Source organism: Gymnoscopelus microlampas, assembly GCF_963454915.1.
Source record: "Gymnoscopelus microlampas genome assembly, chromosome: 5".
Classification (NCBI taxonomy): domain Eukaryota; kingdom Metazoa; phylum Chordata; class Actinopteri; order Myctophiformes; family Myctophidae; genus Gymnoscopelus; species Gymnoscopelus microlampas.
Genome location: NC_139942.1, coordinates 29,517,420 through 29,537,519, shown reverse-complemented (window position 1 = coordinate 29,537,519; position 20,100 = coordinate 29,517,420). Strand labels below are relative to the sequence as shown.

General features: G+C 44.3%; 1 protein-coding gene across 1 annotated transcript in view; it reads left to right on the top strand.

Moving 5' to 3' along the window:
- Positions 1 to 15,927: 15,927 nt before the first annotated feature.
- dlgap1a (discs, large homolog-associated protein 1a) overlaps positions 15,928 to 20,100 on the top strand; it is a gene marked incomplete at both ends in the record, with an annotated part of 57,198 nt that continues 53,025 nt past the window's right edge. Inside the window, one exon of the mRNA XM_084058322.1 lies at positions 15,928 to 17,361. Coding sequence (XP_083914448.1) covers positions 15,928 to 17,361 — 1,434 coding nt within the window. The remainder of the gene's footprint in view (positions 17,362 to 20,100) is intronic.

Here is a 20,100-nt window from a genome sequence, read left to right as displayed (position 1 = left end):
TCTTTGCTACATTTGAGTGACATCACTTTATCACTGTGAGTACCGGTGGCAGTAGATCTGTGGTGTAAAGTAATTAAGTACATTACTTTACTGGAGTATTTCCAATTTTCAATACTTTTACTTCTACTACATCTCAAAGGCCACTACAATAATTTGAAAACTTTAGTTACTAGTTACAGTACGTTGTAGATTTACAGTAACCACTTCAGCCCTATATACTGTACATTCCAGCCATTAGAAAATAGCAGATCTACAAGCTCACAATGCATCGTGAATCGCTACTTGTAGATCTCCTAATTCAAAAGATTTCTATACATTTTATACATTTGAAAACTTGTGAAAAGTTCTGCATAATGAGTATTTTCTACTTTTGGTACTTTAAGTACATTTTGATACAAATAATTGTGTACTTTTACTCAGGTACATTTTGAATTCCAGAGTTTTACTTGTAACTACATTACAACTACATTTCAGTATTGATACTTTTACTTAAGTAAAAAAAATGTAGTGCTTTTTCCACCACTGCAGTTGATAAGATGACATGGTGGAAGTATACCAATCAGCTTTGTACATTAATTTTAGTCTCCTTGGTGCTGTATCTGAAATACATGTGTTGCCATGGTGACACGCTCTTTTTCTTATTGGCGCTGTGCTCTGACGTAGAGACTGATGAAAAGACACTTTCCTGCTACTAGAAACACACAAAAGGTGCAATACTAGGAAATATGAGAGAGAGAGAGAGAGATTTTTAAAACCTTTTGTTCGGGCGGGGGGCAGTGACATGTTAAGGGAAGTGACCCTTAATACTAATGTATTGTTCTAAAAGCACAGCTCCCATCCAGCCCTCCTCCAGTCTTGTCATCGGCTGTGGCCATGAGGAAACCCCTCTTTTATTGATTTTGTAGTACCGTGGTTACAACGGAGGTATTTAGCAGACGCTCTTATCTGAAGTGACACAGTGAGTGCAGAGTCAATGGAATGAACTCTATAGTCAACAACAACACATGACAGGGTAACATTTTTCTTTGCACTCTACTACTTATGAGACCATTTACCCGTCACATAAGCAGTAGAGTGCAAAGAAAAACAACATATAGTCGGGGATCCAGTCACCGAAAATTTGAGAGGACCTGTGATGTCATGCTATACTTTTTTTTTGTGTTTTTTCTATTAATTTGGTCATTAAGGTCCACAGAATGAGAGGCCTGCTCTGCCGGAAACATCGCGAAAAAAAGTTATGGCCATTTTTGTATAATGAAGCCATTCTTTTTTTGCCCATTTTCGCCTATTGTAAAAAAAAATAGGTTTCTTTTCTTAAAGTGCTCAGTAGGTTGTGTAGGCTGTCAATAAATGATTCCCAGATACACAGAACACATATGTGAACAACTCCAAGTCCAAAAATACACTCACAAAGCCTTTCCAAATGATTTATAGACATTTTTGGTACCAAAAATGCACCAGTTTTTTGCATTTTCCCCAATACTTTCATCTTTACTTCAATAGTAATCAACTTTTCCATGGGTTATGACATCAGCCAATGTCTCATTCTTTTCATCAATCTTTATAGTCACTCCACAAAAAAAAAAAAAAATCAACCCTAAATTAAAGGAACTGTGGTGACTTTATTACCCTTATGCTCAAAATTCCCAGAGCCTTTTTTTCTTCTTAAAACACCTGTACCCCCACAAAAGAAACGTGTGCCATGGGTCATGACATCAGTCAATGACTTATTCTTTTAAAATATATATCAGCAAATATTTTGATAACTTTAGTTAAACATTTTTTTACATTATTATTAATTTCATCATGCGTCTCGCTAGCCAATCACAGCGCGTCTGTGAAGTTTGAAGTTAATTTCATCATGTGCCTTGCTAGCCAATCACAGCACGTCCTGTAAAGCTTAGCCTATGGGCGTGTTTTCCACAGCATGGCGTCACAGCGAAAGACAAATTTTCACGACGGAAATAAAAACTTTCACCACGGATGGGTCCTAAACCCTCTTATAGGAGCACGGCCCAGCACAGCCTACTAGAGATTAAAACAGCATATTAGAGACCAGTAGAGTCTAGTACAGTACAGCCTAGTACACCCATGACTAGTCCAGCCTTTTGGGAGAACAGACTAGGGGAGGGTGGTATAGGCTATACTAGCATGGAACAGGCTGGACTAGGCTAGACTAGGTTGTACTAGGCTGTACCAGACTCTAAAATAGGCTCTATTAGGCTTACTAGTCCCTTGTCAGCCCTGTAGATACTCAGACCATTGGGATTAACCACTGTGTACACGGGCAATAGTTTGTGTGTGCACGAGCAATAGTTTTGCATGAATATTTGTAGGCCAAATTAAAGTACTGGCTTCTATAGCCTAATAGAGCCTAGTACAGCCTAGCACAGCCTACTAGAGCTTAAAACAGCCTATTAGGGACCAGCAGAGTCTAGTACAGTACAGCCTAGTACACCCATGATTAGTCCAGCCTTTTGGGAGAACAGACTAGGGGAGGGTGGTATAGCCTAATACAGCCCAGTACAGCCTAGCAAAGCCTGCTAGAGCTGAAAACAGACTATTAGAGCCCAGCAGAGTCTAGTACAGTAAAGCCTAGTATACCCAGGTCTAGCCTAGTCCCGCCTGGTGGGAGAACAGAATAGGGGAGGGGTACCAAGCTATGCTAGGACTGATAAGGCTGGACTAGGATAGATTAGGCTGTACTAGGCTGTACTAGACTCTAATAGGCTCTATTAGGCTGTATAGGCTATATACAAGAGCCTAGCTCTTGTCAGCCCTGTAGATCCTCAACCCATAGGGACTAACCACTGTGTACATGGGCAATAGCTTGTGTGTGCACGAGCAATAGTTTTGCATGAACCTTTGTAGACCATGATACAGATCTGCCTTGTACAGCCTAATATAGCCTAGTACGGACCAGCACAGCCTACTGGAATTTAAAACAGTCTATTAGAGACCAGTAGAGTTTAGTACAGTAAAGCCTAGTACACCCAGGTCTAGCCTAGTCCAGCCTTTTGATGGAACAGACTAGGGGAGGGCGATATAGGCTTTACTAGCATGGAACAGACTGGACTAGTTAAGACTAGGTTGTACTAGTCTTAACTAGTTGGGTCACTCGACCGAGACTGCCCTCCTGGCAGTGACGGAGTCGCTCCATGCGGCTAGAGCGAACTCTCTCTCCTCTGTCCTGATACTCCTGGACCTGTCTGCAGCGTTTGACACAGTGAACCATCAGATCCTCCTCTCCACCCTTGAGGGGATGGGTGTCTCAGGCCCTGCACTCTCCCTGTTTGCATCCTACCTGACGGGTCGCTCCTACCAGGTGATGTTGAGAGGGTCTGTGTCAGAACCACAAAGGCTCGCTACTGGGGTTCCCCAAGGCTCGGTTCTGGGTCCTCTTCTTTTCTCTCTCTACACTACATCTCTTGGTGCTGTCATCCACTCCCATGGCTTTTCCTACCACTGCTATGCCGATGACACCCAGCTGATCCTCTCATTCCCCCCCTCTGACACACGTGTGGAGGCACGCATTGCTGCTTGTCTGGCTGATATCTCAGAGTGGATGTCGACGCACCACCTGAAGTTCAACCTGGACAAGACCGAGCTGATGTTCCTCCGGGGAAGGGCTGTCCGCACCGAGACATGGCCATCACCATTGATAATGCTGCGGTGACATCAACTCGGACTGCGAAGAATCTGGGTGTGACCCTGGACGATCAATTGTCGTTCTCGGCTAACATCGCATCAGTGACACGGTCCTGCAGATTCCTCCTCTACAACATTAGGAGGATTCACCCCTTCCTCACGGAAAAGGCAGCCCAGATGCTCATCCAGGCCCTTGTCATATCCCGCCTGGACTACTGCAACTCCCTCCTCGCTGGTGCTCCGGCATCTGCCATCAGACCTCTGGAGCTTGTTCAGAAAGCTGCGGCTTGTCTGGTGTTCAACCGCCCCAAGTTCTCCCACACAACTATTCTTCTCCGTTCTCTACACTGGCTCCCCGTAGCGGCTCGCATCGAGTTTAAAACCCTTGTGCTAGCCTATAGGGCAGTGAAAGGAACAGCTCCTTCTTACCTCCGGGCTATGGTCGATGCCTACACCCCTGCCCGACCACTTCGGTCTGCCACCTTGGGCCGACTGACTGCCTCGTCACTCAAGGGTCCTTCTGGGCGATCCACACGGTCACGACTTTTTTCTGTTCTGGCCCCACAGTGGTGGAATGGACTTCCCACTGATGTCAGGACAGTCACTGCCCATCTTTCGCCACAGGCTGAAAACCCACCTCTTCAGGAAACACTACCCTTCCTCTTTGCCTGGCCTACTTGTTGTTAACTAGTTGTACGAATGCTTGTTTTATTGTTGTATTGTTTATTGGATCTTGTTTAGTCGATACAGTTATTTGTTTTAGCTCCTGCTCATTTGATTTAGCTATTTTGTCTCATCTGTTTAAGGAAATAGGTAGCTGATATATTGCACTTTTACCTTAGCGCTAGGTATACTCTTGGTTGCTTGTTTTTGCAGAAAATGCACTTAAAACCTCTGGTGATTAGTAGTTTTTGTTCCCTACCTATGTTGAATGCACTTATTGTAAGTCGCTTTGGATAAAAGCGTCTGCTAAATGACTGTAATGTAATGTAATGTACTAGGCTCTACTAGGCTCTATTAGGTTGTACTATGCTGTACTAGGCTGTAATAGGCTGGACTAAGCTGTAATAGGCTTTGATAGGTTGGACTAGGCTGGACTAGGCTGTAATAGGCTGGACTAGGCTATAATAGGCGGGACTAGGCTGTAATAGGCTGTACTAGGCTGTAAGGCTGGACTAAGCTGTAATAGGCTGGACTAGGCTGTAATAGGCGGGACTAAGCTGGACCAGGCTTTAATAGGTTGGACTAGGCTGGACTAGGCTGTAATAGGCTGGACTAGGCTATAATAGGCGGGACTAGGCTGTACTAGGCTCTACTAGGCTGTACTAGGCTGTACTAGACTGTACTAGGCTGGACTAGGCTATAATAGGTTGGACTAGGCTGGACTAGGCCGGACTAGGCTCTACTAGGCCGTAATAGGCTGGACTGGGCTGGACTAGGCTATAATAGGCTGGACTATGCTGGACTAGGCTGTAATAGGCTGGACGGCTGTAATAGGCGGGACTAGGCTGGACTAGGCTATAATAGGTTGGATTAGGCTGTACTAGGCTTTAATAGGCTGGACTAGGCTGTACTAGGCTGTACTAGGCTGTAATAGGCTGGACTAGGCTGTAATAGGCTGGACTAGGCTATAATTGGCTGGACTAGGCTGGACTAGGCTGTAATAGGCTGGACTATGCTGTACTAGGCTGTACTAGGCTGGACTAGGCTGTAATAGGCTGGCTCAAAATTCTGGGAATTCTGAGCATAAGGGTAATAAAGTCACCACAGTTCCTTTAATTTAGGGTTGATTTTAATTTTTTTTTTTGTGGAATGACTATAAAGATTGATGAAAAGAATGAGACATTGGCTGATGTCATAACCCATGGCAAAGTTGATTACTATTGAAGTAAAGATGAAAGTATTGGGGAAAATGCAAAAAACGGGTGCAATTTTGGTACCAAAAATGTCTATAAATCATTTGGAAAGGCTTTGTGAGTGTATTTTTGGACTTGGTGTTGTTCACATATGTGTTCTGTGTATCTGGGAATCATTTATTGACAGCCTACACAACCTACTGAGCACTTTAAGAAAATAAACCTAGTTTTTTACAATAGGCGAAAATGGGCAAAAAAATAAAGGCTTCATTATACAAAAATGGCCATAACTTTTTTTCGCGATGTTTCCGGCAGAGCAGGCCTCTCATTCTGTGGACCTTAATGACCAAATTAAAATAAAAAACTAAAAAAAAAAGTATAGCATGACATCACAGGTTCAACCCATTTTCAAGAGCTTTTGGGCCTGTGGATCCCCGACTAATAGTGCTGAAAACTAAAGCAATATAGTCAAGCCTGCATGGAAATGACTGACGCTTGGATAGTCCATTAAGACCGGGAACACAGCTGTGTCATTTTGAGAAAACCTATGTTTCTATAATATAGCAACCCCCCCCCCCCCCCACCCCGAAGCGAAGATTTGAGTTAAAAATGTTGTTTTAAAAAATATGTCTATTCAAAGATTTGCACAAATGTTCAAGAGTTTTCAAAAATAGCAATTTTTGGTAGTCTTGAGTGTGTCTTGAGTGTGTAAAAATGGAACCATTTGTACTCACTCAGACCGATAATGGTCCAACACCCTCAAGGAACCCTTGAAGGTCCCTCAACCCACTTTGAGGACCACAGCACTAGTACTATACATTTAGGGTTATAACTCTGTTTCTGGTAAGATTTTTATGTCCATGGCAAAAAATAGAATTTTGACAAAAATGTTCCACCACAAGCCGGCATGGTGATGATGAACCCTGGTTGACTGTCAGAAGCTGCGATAGGTAAAGAAGGATGAGGGCTGAGGAGTCGATGGAGTGTCTATGTGACTACGAGAAGTGCTGTTTTACTGAAGTGGGCCAGCTTGAATCCTGAATGGTTGGGATACAGCAGCTTATTCTGTGAGAGCTAAAGTGAGAGCTGGTTAGAAACAATTGCCAAAACAATGACCTCATTTGCCTATATAGAGTATCACCCTGCCTGCCTTCCCTGACTACTGCAATGGTCTAATCTATGTGTAGAGCCCATCATTATGGTCATTATAGTCTCATCATGATTCAATCCTCACAGATCCTCAGAGATGTGTTGTGTGCGAGAGAGAGAGAGGAGTAGAGAGAGAGAGAGGAGCAGAGAGACAGAGACAGAGGGAGAGAGAGAGAGAGAGAGAGAGAGAGAGAGGAGTAGAGAGACAGAGGGAGAGAGAGAGAGAGAGAGAGAGAGAGAGAGAGGAGTAGAGAGACAGAGGGAGAGAGAGAGGAGTAGAGAGACAGGGAGACAGGGGAGAGAGAGAGGAAGAGAGAGAGGAAGAGAGACAGGGGAGAGAGAGAGAGGAAGACAGAAGTGACAGAGAAAGGGAGAGAGAGAGGAGTAGAGAGACAGGGGAGAGAGAGAGAGGAAGACAGAAGTGACAGAGAAAGGGGGAGAGAGAGAGAGCGAGAGGAAGACAGAAGCGACAGAGAAATGGGGAGAGAGAGACTGCATAAGATGTTTGTGAGTGGGTGTAAATCCATATACCGTGTTGTGCACAGTGGTGGAAAAAGTACTCACATTTTTTACTTAAGTAAAAGTATCAATACTGAACATTTGAAATACTCTGTCTCCGTTACAAGTAAAAGTCCGGATTTCAAAATGTACTTGAGCAAAAGTACAAAAGTAGTGGCATCAAAATGTACTTAAAGTACAGAAAGTAAAAGTAGTCATTATGCAGAATATCCCATTTCAGGTTTTCAAATGTATAAAAATATTTAGAAAATAGCAGATCTACAAGCTCACAATGCGTCGCGATAGCTTGTAGATCTGCTATTTTCAAATGGCCGCAATGTATACAGAGGAAGTGATGTATGTATGTTTTGTAATAATAATCAAAATATACAAAGTAACTACATTTTTCAAATAAATATAGTGGAGTAAAAGCACTATTTGCCTCTGAGATGCAGTGGAGTATAGAAGTAAAAGTACTGAAAACTGGAAGTACTCCAGTAAAGTAAAAGTATGTCAAAATTGTACTTAAGTATAGTACTTAAGTAAATGTACTTTGTTACTTTACACCACTGGTTGTGCATATGTGACAGCATGCACGGTACCTCACCTAGACTCGCTTGTGGATCACTGAACTGCACTTAAATCTCACTCTCTCTCTCTCTCTCTCTCTCTCTCTCTCTCTCTCTCTCTCTCTCTCCATCCATGCACAGGCTCATGCATTGAGTTAGTGCTGAATGGCATCCACCCTCACAGGGTGACTCAAAGGCTTTCATTTATGATTTTTTTTTTTCTTTCCCCTCCCTGTCTTTTCCTCGCGGCCCAAAATAACTTGATCTCAGCCCTATTTTCATTTCTCCTCCCGCCCTCACACACACACACACACACACACACACACACACACACACACACACACACACACACACACTGCTTTCCTGGTGCACCGCGCACAAGAAATCTTGTTTTTATTCGTCATCGGGTCTTTGGATCCCTTCTCTTCCTCACTTTTTTCCTGCATTCTTTATTTCTTTTACCAATCTCTCTCTCTCCCTCCCTCTCTCTCTCTCTCTCTGGTCTGTACTTTCCTCTCCTCTCTTATATTTCCCTCACTTATCTTCTCTGTGCTCTTCTCTCCTGGGACATCCATCCTGGTGACAGTTATATAAATAGTTGTGTTTTGGTGAAAGGAAGCAGTAATGGGCGCTCTCTATTTTGATTTTTCAAAACGAGCACATGTGGCAGAGATTGAGAAACACAGAGAGAGAGAGAGAGAGAGAGAAGAAAAGACAGATGCACATAGAGGTTCCAGAGGGTGACAGAGATCAAATTGTTACAAAGTAACTAAAACAGGGGGACACGGATAGATTGTAACACAGAGGGCACTAAAAATGTGATTCCGAGTTTATTACAAGATTGAGGCTGGTTACTCCAGTTTGGCACAGTACATTTTGACCATAATACGGGACAATTGTTGATGACCCTCTCACATGGAAAAGGAAGAGTGAACTGACCTACTGAGGAAGTTGTTTGGTTAAGGGTCAAAGTTCAGAGAAATGTACGTGATGTGTTGATAGTATTTTTGCATCCCAGGGGGTGCACGCACCACAGTTCCCTGCTATAGGTTCTTTGTGCTGTGAGACAGAGAGGTGCGTGTGCGGAGTGGTGGAAAAATTATTCAAATTCTTTGCTTAAGTAAAAGTATCAATACTGCAATGTATAAGTAGTCTGTTGCAAGTAAAAGTCCGGAATTCGAAATGTACTTGAGTAAAAGTACAAAGGTATTGGCATCAAAATGTACTTAAAGAACCTGTGTGTGTGTGTGTGTGTGTGTGCGTGCGTGCGTGCGTGCGTGCGTGCGTGCGTGCGTGCGTGCGTGCGTGCGTGCGTGCGTGCGTGCGTGCGTGCGTGCGTGCGTGCGTGCGATACTGTCAGGTATGACAAAGAGTGACAGAGAACGAGAGATGCGGGCGGGCATGGAAAAAAGAAAGAAAGAGAAGATGATGCAGAGGGAAGAAAAGGAAGAACCATGGAGAGTTAGGACCATGAGGATGTAATAGAGAGAGAGAGAGAGAAAGAGAGAGAGAAAGAAAGAGAGCTGGACAGAAGTGAGCTGTTTCCGAGGGTACTCTGTTGTTATGGTATTCTGTGTAATGTGAAACGTTTGTATTGTGTGTGTGTGTGACTTCTGTGAAGCGCTGAAGTCAAGTGCATTTCATCCAAAAACACAAAACCTGTAACAACTGTAAACTACAGTATTATGCAACACCCTCAGTGTCAGAGAGTGATTTTACTGTGTACAGTAGACATTACTGTCATCTCTCTCTTTCTCTCTGCTCATTCTATCTCTTCTGTATGACCTGTTATCTGTATTCAAGGATGGGTATTACAGTAAGTGTGGTCCTGTAAAGTACTGCTTTAAACAACCCATTAAAACCGGGAAAGCATCCGTGTCATTTTAGATTTTACCGTTGGCTATTCAATAATAGCAGATATACAAGCTCACAGCACGTCACTTCGTGCCGCGCTGCGAGCTTGTACATCTGCTATTTTTGAATAGCCAAACAATGTGCTATACTGTATATATACTGTATGTAGCTAAAATCGAAAATGACACAGATGCTTTCCTGGTTTTAATGGGTTAAATCAACTGTTCTGTATTTAGCCCACAAGAATAGTAATTGCTTTCATTGAGTGTTTTTTTTTTACAGTATTGAATATGAGATTCTAGCAGCTTGGTCGTAACCTTAGAAACAATCATCAAGAATCAACTTTATTGTCACATCACAGGTTGGTTTACAGGTGTAAAGGGCACAGGGAGAGCAAGGAAAAACATCTGAACAGTAAATATTGATCTGGACAAATTTGGGCAAATTTATTTATTAGCAAAGACTAAGGACAAAGGCTAGATCATGCCATTTAGAAATGACACACCCATACTGTACCTCTCCTTCGACACCAGCACGTGGCGATCAAATACCCCAAATACCAGGCACATGCAGGCAGGCAAAACTATGCCACTTTGTCTCTGGAAATTGTCCATTAGCCTCCGTTGTACACCTCATCATGCCAATACGCCTGCCCCAAAATATGACCCTGTTCTAAAAGCCCACACTAGCAACTACTTGAGGCCTTGATCCATGCAATCTTCCTAGATTGAGAGATATTCTGTGTGCAATTGTGCAAAGTTGACATTTTGGCCGACCGACATGACCATCGCTAGATGAGGCTAGAAAGAACTGATTTCTTTGATTTAGCATGTACATCTTGGTTGGAGGGCCTAAACAAACCCCTCAAAACCAAGTTACAGTCAGTTCAGAGCTAATCTCTCGAGACAGATTCAGAGCTCCACAGCTGAATCTGTCGGCAACTCCCATTACAACGTGTAGAGTTGTTGTTATTAAGAATGAAAACAAAGGAGCACCGCCGGAAGAGGAGGGCCGACTTCCGGTCTCTACACAGGGAATCAGGAACAAGGGAAAAAAGAAAATGTCCCTACTGTATATTTTGCCGTTGGGTTCCCAGATTGGTTCAGAACAGACTGATCAGGGTCATAGGGTTGGGCCCTAGAAACCAGGAACCAGTTTATAGAGCTCAACTGGCTTCCAGTAGAATCCAGGGTTATCATGGCCAGGTTGACCATGGCTCATAAGATCATATTTGGCGAGATCCCCATATGTTTTAAGAAATGTTTTACTCAGGTAAGCGAAGTACACAATGTGTTCACCAGAGCCAGTGTAGCAAATGTGAGCCTCCTACTTTTAAAAATAACGTTGGCAAGGGATCATTTACTTACAGTGCGTGCGTGCACACGCGCGTGCATATGTGCGTGCACACACGTGTGCACACGTGCGTGCGTGCGTGTGTGTGACATCTCACAGGGAGTTACTGTAGCACATAGCTTGTTAGCAGCTCTCTTACCGGTGGAGCTGTCAGGTTGTGTTAAGTAGCCATGGGACAAGCCAAGTAGGTCAGAGAATACGCACACACGTGCTCTCTCTCTCTCACACACACACACACACACACACACACACACACACACACACACACACACACACACACACACACACACACACACACACACGCATAGAAAAAACATTCACAATATTTACGTACAAATCCTACTGTACAGTCACACTCACACACACACACACACACACACACACACACACACACACACACACACACACACACACACACACACACACGCAGTGGGTTATTGCTTGGCTGTTCCTTTGGAATGAAAACTGCCTATGTAGCAGTGTGTTCTCTGGAGCGGTTTCCCAGTCCAGACTTGAGATGTAAAATAATCTTTCTTGTATTACATAAGGTCAGTATGAGGGCAATTCCCGCAGAGCTCTTACAATATCTACTGTACGTACAGTGACTAAACGAACGCACAGTAGATATTGTAATAAACTGGTCTGCTGATTCGGTGAAATATTTTAACCCATTAAGACCTGGGGCCGATTCTAAAAATGTCTTCTATATCCTGACGGTTTTCTGAAAAAACTATGTTGCTATATCAGTGGTACTCAAACCTTTTTCATGTCAAGGACCCCCAAAATGATATGTATCTAGCCGCCGACCCCATCTCAAAATATTTTGTTCCAGGGACCCCCAGAAGGAAATATTTGAGTTAAAAATGTTCGCTTTAAAAATAGATGTATATTTATTTTCACACATTTTCAAGATTTTTCAAAAATAGCAGATCTATAAGCTCTACAAGCTCATACTGTATAGCTATAGCTAGTTTGAATGGTTTACGGCACAATTTGGGAATGCTGAAACTCTCTTTCCAGTGTTTGCACTTATCTTATCCATTGTGGAAGGAAAACCTTGATATTAGATGAGTTCTTAGAATTATGGAATATGAAGAATCAAAAACACAAACGGTCTCTTTTAACAAAACTTTACTAATATCTTTCAGAATGATCCATAGCATACAAAGATCGTAACAGATCAAAATCTCGGGGGAATAAATTCACAGTGCCTCGTGTGCTTTTTCGTAAATCAGCATTTGAACAGGACACAGAAAGGGCCTGTCCTAGCTCTGACCCTAATGCATGAGTGGTGTATATGTGTCCTTTGTGACGTATGTGTATGTAAGGAAAACATGATGCAAGCCTAAAGAGTGTGGGTGTTGAGGATGTATGTTATACATACTGTATTATAGCATAAATTGTGTATTTTATGTGAGTGAAAATTGGACAGGAGATTGTGTTTAAAGAGAGAGAGAACTAAAAGGTGTACAGTATGTTGTATACATGTACAGTATGTGTGTATTGTGTACGTGCATATACTGTATGTCAATGTGTTTCTATGTACATAATGTATGTGTATATATATACATCTCTGTGTAGGCGCTTAATCCTCTTCATCATGCCCTTTTACCGACAATGATATATCCCCTTGATATTCCCTTGCTCAAAAAAAGATGCTTTCTGAGGATTGGCCCTTTATAGTAAAAAAGTATAAATAGCCATCCTGGTTAAATTAAACATGATTGTTTTTGTTCATATAGACTTCAGTGTTGTGTTCTGGATTCACAGTAATGACATCCACCCTACACAGAAAAACCTAGTGTTCATTTAACCCATTTAATCCGGGAACGCATCCGTGTCATGTTAGATGTTAGCTACAGTTGGGGCCTACTGAGTTTGTCGTTTCTCACATGACTTTTTTTCACCTCACGCACTTCACGCAGCTATTTCACGTCACGCGGTAAATTTAGTTCCAAATACTACCACGATTATTTTATACTTTGGCTATTGAAAAATAGCAGATCTACAAGCTCATGGTGCTATGAGCTTGTAGATCTGCTATTTTTGAAAAAGCATGAACATTTTTGCAAATCTTTGAATATATAATTTTGAAAACGAACATTTGTAACTAAAATCTTTGCTTCTGGGCGTCCCTGGAACAAAATATTTTGAGATGGGGGTCCTTCACATGAAGAAGAGAACCACTTATATCATTGGAACATAGTTACTGTTAGTTTTTAGGATTTAGTAGACATTTGTAGATGCGTTCCCGGATTGAATGGGTTAAAATGGAATTGTAAATGGACTGCATTTATACAGCGCTTTTCTCCAAAGTGCTTTACAAGGTACTTCACATTCACCCATTCACACACACATTCACACCCCGACTGTTGTGGAGGAAACCATACAAGGCATCAACCTAAATCTAAAAACTGTCAAAACTGGACCCGTAGGGGTCCTGTGCACCAACCAAAAAGGGAGCTAACAGCATAACACACACTTTTTTGAATTACTTCCAAAATGACGGGCTCAACAAGATCTACCCACCCAAAAAATTAGCCCATTTCTGAAAAAGATTGCCTGAGGGGGTTTTGGAATAGCGGCGCAACGCGCTGGCGTTACATATAAGTCAAACGCACTTGGAATGGGAAATAGTGGGGGGGGGAAAAACCTTCCCCCCATTCTGTATGGAGGTGGTAGGTTTTCGGATTCTTTGCCTCGCACATTTTTATATAATAACTTTATAATACTACTGACGTTTGCACGCAACCCTCTTGAAAACAGAGCATTGCATTGCCTACTAATGCAATTGCCTACCATTGCATTGCCTAGAAAGTTTGAGCACCACTGATATTATAGCAACGTAAGGGTTTCAGAAAAGTGTTAGGATTTAGAAGACATTTGTTGAATCGTATCTCAGGTCTTAATGGGTTAATCCAAGTGGCAGATGCCAAGTAAAGGAGGCGTTTGTGATTTTTGTTTATAATATCTTTTTTTATACTTGAATTATAATTTTTTTAGGGGCATGTCATGTGGTCTGCCTGCACAGCCTTTGTGATCTACTGGTACATCGCGATCTACCTTTTGGGCACCCTTGGCGTAACGGGTCAATTTCCAGGGACAGTTTCCTGTTTTGAATGCTGGGGCCTTTGTGAAATTCCTCCATTGAAAAAGCCATTGACCGTAGCCCTGCACGTGGTAGTGGGCACAATCTGGGACCCCTGTGGCACTAAATGCCTCAGGGTGCAAAAGCTACCACCCCCCTGAGCCATTAGAGGACCTCAGCAGCCAATAATAGGCTCGTAATGACACACAGCCGGCCAATAAAGGCTCAGTAATGATACGGTTGGGCGCTCATTCTCATCATCTCCTGTGGAGACCCGCCTTTTTCCTGTCGCAGGCAAGCTGCTTCCTGGCGCACGTGACCGTGCATTGTGAGAGACACAACGACTTAACCCCTTAAAACCTGAGGCCAATTCTTAAAAATGTCTTCTGAATCCTAAATGTTTTGTGAAAAACATATGTTTCTGTGTCAGTGGTTCTTAACCTTTTTCATGTCAAGGATGTATTTGGCCGCGACCCCATTTCAAAATATTTTGTGCCAGGGACCCCCTAGAAGCAAAGATTTGAGTTAAACATTTTTGCTTTAAATATATATATATATATATCCAAAGATTTGCTGAATTCAGTGTGGTCTCATTGGCTCATGCCTCTCTCTCTGGTGTACTTTGTAGATAGTATGTGAACTTGATGGATCGTCAGTCATAAAAGGCAATATACCGTACCCATGTGGAAACAACACATTTACACTTTCACAAGAATAGCAGAATGTGTGCTCTTGTGCACATGTGCGTACATCAGTGGTGGGAAAAGTACTCCAATGTTTTACTTAAGTAGAAGTATCAATACTGCAATGTAGAAGTGCAAGTACAAGTCCGGAATTCCAAATGAACTTGAGTAAAAGTACAATAGCAGATCCACAAGCTCACAATGCAACGCGTTGTGAGCTTGAAGATCGGCTATTTTCAAATATCCGAGGTATAAAACAGAGCTAAAGTGGTTAATGTATAATTTTTATAATGTAATAATTAATACCTGCAAAGTAACTAGTAACTAGAGTTTTCAAATAATTGTGGTGGAGTAAAAGTACAATATTTGCCTCTAAGATGTAGTGGAGTGGAAGTAGTGTAGACAACAATTGGAATTGTTACTCCAATAAAGTAAAAGTACCTCAAAATTGTACTTAAGTGCAGTACTTGAGTAAATGTACCTAGTTACTTTACACCACTGGTGTACATGCATGCATTATGTGAGAGCGAGTGTGTGTGGGCGGTTGTATTCATGGAAACAGTATAGCTCCAATCTAGATCAAAGTGTCTCTGGCGGAGCCTGTACCAGCTGCCTTTAGGGATGCTGGGAACACAGCGCTATAGGGACGTGGAACGACTCAGAGATGTGCAGATGTTCTAATGTGCTGCTGCTGCTATACACAAAGCATTCATCATTGATGATCTTAGAGAGAGCGCCCAGACCGCTACGCCTTAGCCCTCACATGGCTGGTGGTGTTTGTTCAGTCAGTACTGTATCACTGTTTTGTGCCAATTAAGATGACATGGGTCTAACATGTTTTGATAATTAGTTTCTCTGAACATCCATGTTGACGGACAGACGGACAGACGGACAGACGGACAGACGGACGGACGGACGGACAGACAGACAGACAGACAAAAAAGGGAAAAAAGGGAAAAAAGGGGTGGGGGGGGCGAGTATAGACCGCTGGAGGACCTCGGTCTACGAAGTATATATAAAGGGTTTAAGTGGTTAAAACCTCTGCTCAATTAATCATGTCATCTTCCCCTTGTCTTCCTCAGACTCTGCGGTACTCCTCTCAGGGACAGTCCTCTGCAGCACCTCTCTCAGACCACCGGGGGTCTGCCTGGCATCTCTCCTCGCGTCCCTCCCTATACTTCCATCCATCCATCCCTCTCTCTCCATCTGCGGCCCTCCCTCCTTCAACCATGAAAGGGCTGTCCAGTAGCCGGAGTCACCACCACGTGGTCTCCTACGACCCGTCCTACAACCCCCTGGGCCACCACCACATGGAACGCAAGCCATATCTGATCAGCCAGATGGACATCCCCGTGCCCGTCCCCATGCCCCACCCGGCCGAGGTGTCCTACTACAACGCCCAGCGCGGCCCGTACGCCTCGGAGAGCAGCAGCGTGGTCCCCTACGGGACCTTCCCCCGGAGGTGCCACTCCACGTCCTCGGCCTCCCACCACGCCGAGTCAAAGGAGGACTGTATGGCCCTGGTGCCTTACACGGCACCAGGTAAGAGCCCCACCTGCGTGCCGTCCAACTTCTCCGACCCGTTCGAGCCGCAGTCGCTGTTCACGCGGGACGGCTACCACACGCTGCAGTACAAGCGCAGCGCGCTGGCGCACGTCGGGGGGTCGGGGGGCATGACGGTCATGACGGGCACCGCCAACAACAACAACAACGACAGCCCCGGCAGGATACGGCACCTCGTCCACTCGGTCCAGAAGCTCTTCACCAAGTCGCACTCGCTGGAGGGGCCGCACCACGCGCCCCCCTCCAAGGCCAGCAGCAACGGCAGCGTGAACGGAGGCGGCGGAGGGTCCCGGACCAGCCCGGAGGGGGAGGCCCCGCCGGCGGGGGGGATGCGCCACCGGAAGCGCAGCAAGAGCCGCGAGCGGTGCCGCTCGGCGGAGCCCAAACACCGCAGCCACCACCACCACCACCACCACCACCCCCACCAGCTGCTGCACGGCTCGGCCTCGGCGCCGGGCTCCGGCTACTGGAGTTCGGACGACAAGCTGGAGCGCGAGCTGTGCCTCTACCACCCCCACCTCCACCACTCCCCCTCGTCCCCCTCGCCCTCCCTCTCCCCCTCGCCCATCTCCATGACCGTGGGGCGCCACCACGGCGCCGGCAACCCCGACAGGTTCCCTCAGACGCCCCTGCCGGGCCTCCCGCCGTCCCAGTCGCAGCAGTACTTCATGGCGGACCCGTACGGGACCCTCAACGAGCACGCGCACGCCCACACGCACACACACAGCCACCCCCATCACCACCACCAACACCACCCCCACCCCTCCCATCACCACCACCCGGCGCTCAAGGGCTCCAGGAGCAGCAACGACATGAAGTACGCCGTGTCGTCGGCGGGCATGCCCGTTGGCGGCAACAGCAATAACGGAGGAGGAGGAGGAGGAGGAGGCGGTTCCTTGCTCCCGCTGGGGGCGGCCGATGGGCCCCTGGTGAAGAAAGGGGCGTGGTCTTCAAGCCTAACGGTGAGCAGGGCCCGAGAGCTCTACAACCACGACGGCGAGCCGCGCGCCGGTGCAGGATGCGGTAACCTAAACCTAGATAGAGCGCTAGTCAAATCTAAGGCCAGTCAGCAGCAGGAGCGCACATGCCATTTCCTGCAGGTAAATGATATACCTCCTTCGCCCCCCCCCCCCCCGCCCCCCCTTCTCCCTCACTCACCACCTCTTTCTCCACTTCTTTCATCACTCTTAAAGGGATAGTTCACCCCAAATGACTTTTTTTCTATCGATTAGTCACCCCATGGAGGCTCAGAGGTAGGGTAAGTGATTTACTTTTGTTAAAATAAGTGTTATATAGCTCTATATTCTGGTAGTACTCATTGCTATAGAGTGTTTGTTCGGTAAAAGTAGTCTCCCATGTCTCTCCAGCTCTTTATTAAACAGAAAATGTATTTTCAGTGCTCTCTCCTGATTGGCTTACATTTTTTCACCTACCTGAAAATGTACTATATTCTGTTTACTAAAGAGCTGGAGAGACCCCTCTGAAACGCTCTGTAGTAATGATTACGATCGGAATATAGTACTTTAACCTTTTTAACAAAAAACACTTACCCTACCTTTAATTCATGGATATGTTTTAGTTTTTTATCCCAATGCACATCGCATCGCATTCCTGATGCAACAAAAAAAAAAAAATCTCCATGAATTCAAGTCTCCATGGGGTGTGTAATCGATAGAAAAAAATACATTTTGGGGGTGAACTATCCCTTTAATATCCCCCCCAGCCTCCAACCAAACACCTCCTCTTGCAGTCTCCTCTCTGCCTTCACGTCCACCTCAACTCACCTGCACGCTGTTTGGCACCTATAACCTCCTCCTATCCCACCTCCCCTCTAACACCCCCTCACCCCTTGGTTTGGAGTGCCTCCTCCTCCTCCTCCTCCTCCTCTTCCTCCTTCCTTTATGAGTTGAAGAGAGAAGTAAGTGCAGACCCAGTAGAAAGCCTTACTCTCTGTGAAACACTGTGAGATCATAGAGGAATGACATCCTTTCTCGTCTTCTGTAGAACCTCACCTTTCATTTGGTAGTATTATTCCCTTCCTGGGTTTTTCCTTCACGTTTTTCCTCCTCTAATTCTTCACTGTGCTGTAGTGTTATGTTGCATTGTACACTGTATTGTGTTGTGTTTTGCTGTGCTGTGTTTCGTTGCATTGCGCCGTGTTGCATTGCATCGTGTTGCATTGCGCCGTGTTGCGTTGCGCCGTGTTGCGTTGCACGCTTGTGTTTGTTGCTGTGCTGTTTTGTGTCGTGCGCAGTGGGCTGCCATCTAGCTGTCGTGTGTGTGTGTGTGTGTGTGTGTGTGTGTGTGTGTGTGTGTGTGTGTGTGTGTGTGTGTGTGTGTGTGTGTGTGTGTGTGTGTGTGTGTGTGTGTGTGTGTGTGTGTGTGTGTGTGTGTGTGTGTGTGTGTGCAGTGCGTGCGCGCGCGTGTGCGTAACAATCTCAATATATACATAGCACTTTTCTACCCAAAGACACTTTACATGTGGTAGGGAGATTCATTTGATTATATAATTTGTAAAATAAACACAGATGGCCACAATTTATGACAAAAATCATTGTTACCATTTACCAAGAACTTTGTGTTCACTTTAGGTACATTAACATGTACTTCTTGGTGTTAACATTAACAGTAGTGACTGAATTAATATCATTTGTGCTGGCACTACTATAATCCTCTGGTGAATTGAATTCCCCAGCGGGATCAGTTAAGGTCCATCTAGTATCTATAATGTCGGTATTCAGATTATCCTAATTATTGGATTTGTTTTCAGTACATGTTCCTAAAACCATGTAATTGGTGCCATATATTCAACACTGTGTGTATCAATACATGTCACTGTGACCAAAGCTGAGCTGTGGGATCATTAGGCTCTGGCTATTCCACAACATTGCAAGAACCATGTGGGCAGGAGACAAGGAGATAATTGGCCATGTTGGTGTTTCACATATGCAGTGGTGTAAAGTACTTTTACTCAAAATATGAACTTTGGCCAAAATCTTGCGTGGGTTCTTTTACTTTCAACCTGCATCACGACAGCAATGAAAGCGTGAGACAGAGATCTTCCTTATTGAACTAAGCTTATAGAGCTACATTACAATGTTAGAGCCTAATTATACATTACAATATGTGTGCAAAACCCTCCCAGCTCCAACATCAGATGTGTGTCATTACATTTTCTGTGTAATCTGCAAAGTTAAAAGACAGTGAAAAATAATTTATGAGAGCCTTTGCAGCTTGTATGGACGTGTGTGTGTGTGTGTGTGTGTGTGTGTGTGTGTGTGTGTGTGTGTGTGTGTGTGTGTGTGTGTGTGTGTGTGTGTGTGTGTGTGAGTGTGAGTGTGTGTGTGTGTGTGTGTGTGATAATTGGCCAGAGGCTGTGGTTATGCCTTTAATGGTTCCGTTTAATACATGTCATACACTGACTTTCATGTGTTGTTTGAACTATAGGCCTTCTGCGATTAGAGAAGTTTTATGTGTGTGTGTGTGTGTGTGTGTGTGTGTGTGATATATATATATATATATATATATATATATATATATATATAAAAGAGTCACTTTTAGCTTCTGTTGCAAAGATATGATTTATTTAGGACAAGGATAACTTTAAAAACCAACATTTCAGCAGCAAGACTGGCTTAAGAGTTGAGGAAGCCTTGCTGTCAAAATGTCGTTTTTTAATGCTTTAACCCTTTAAGACCTGAGACAGATTCTACAAATGTAGATGTAAATGTTTTTTTCTGAAAAACGTATGTTGCTTTATCAGTTGTTCTCAAACTTTTTCATGTCAAGGACCCCCAAAATGATATGTATTTACTAATTGGCCGCCGACCACATCTCAA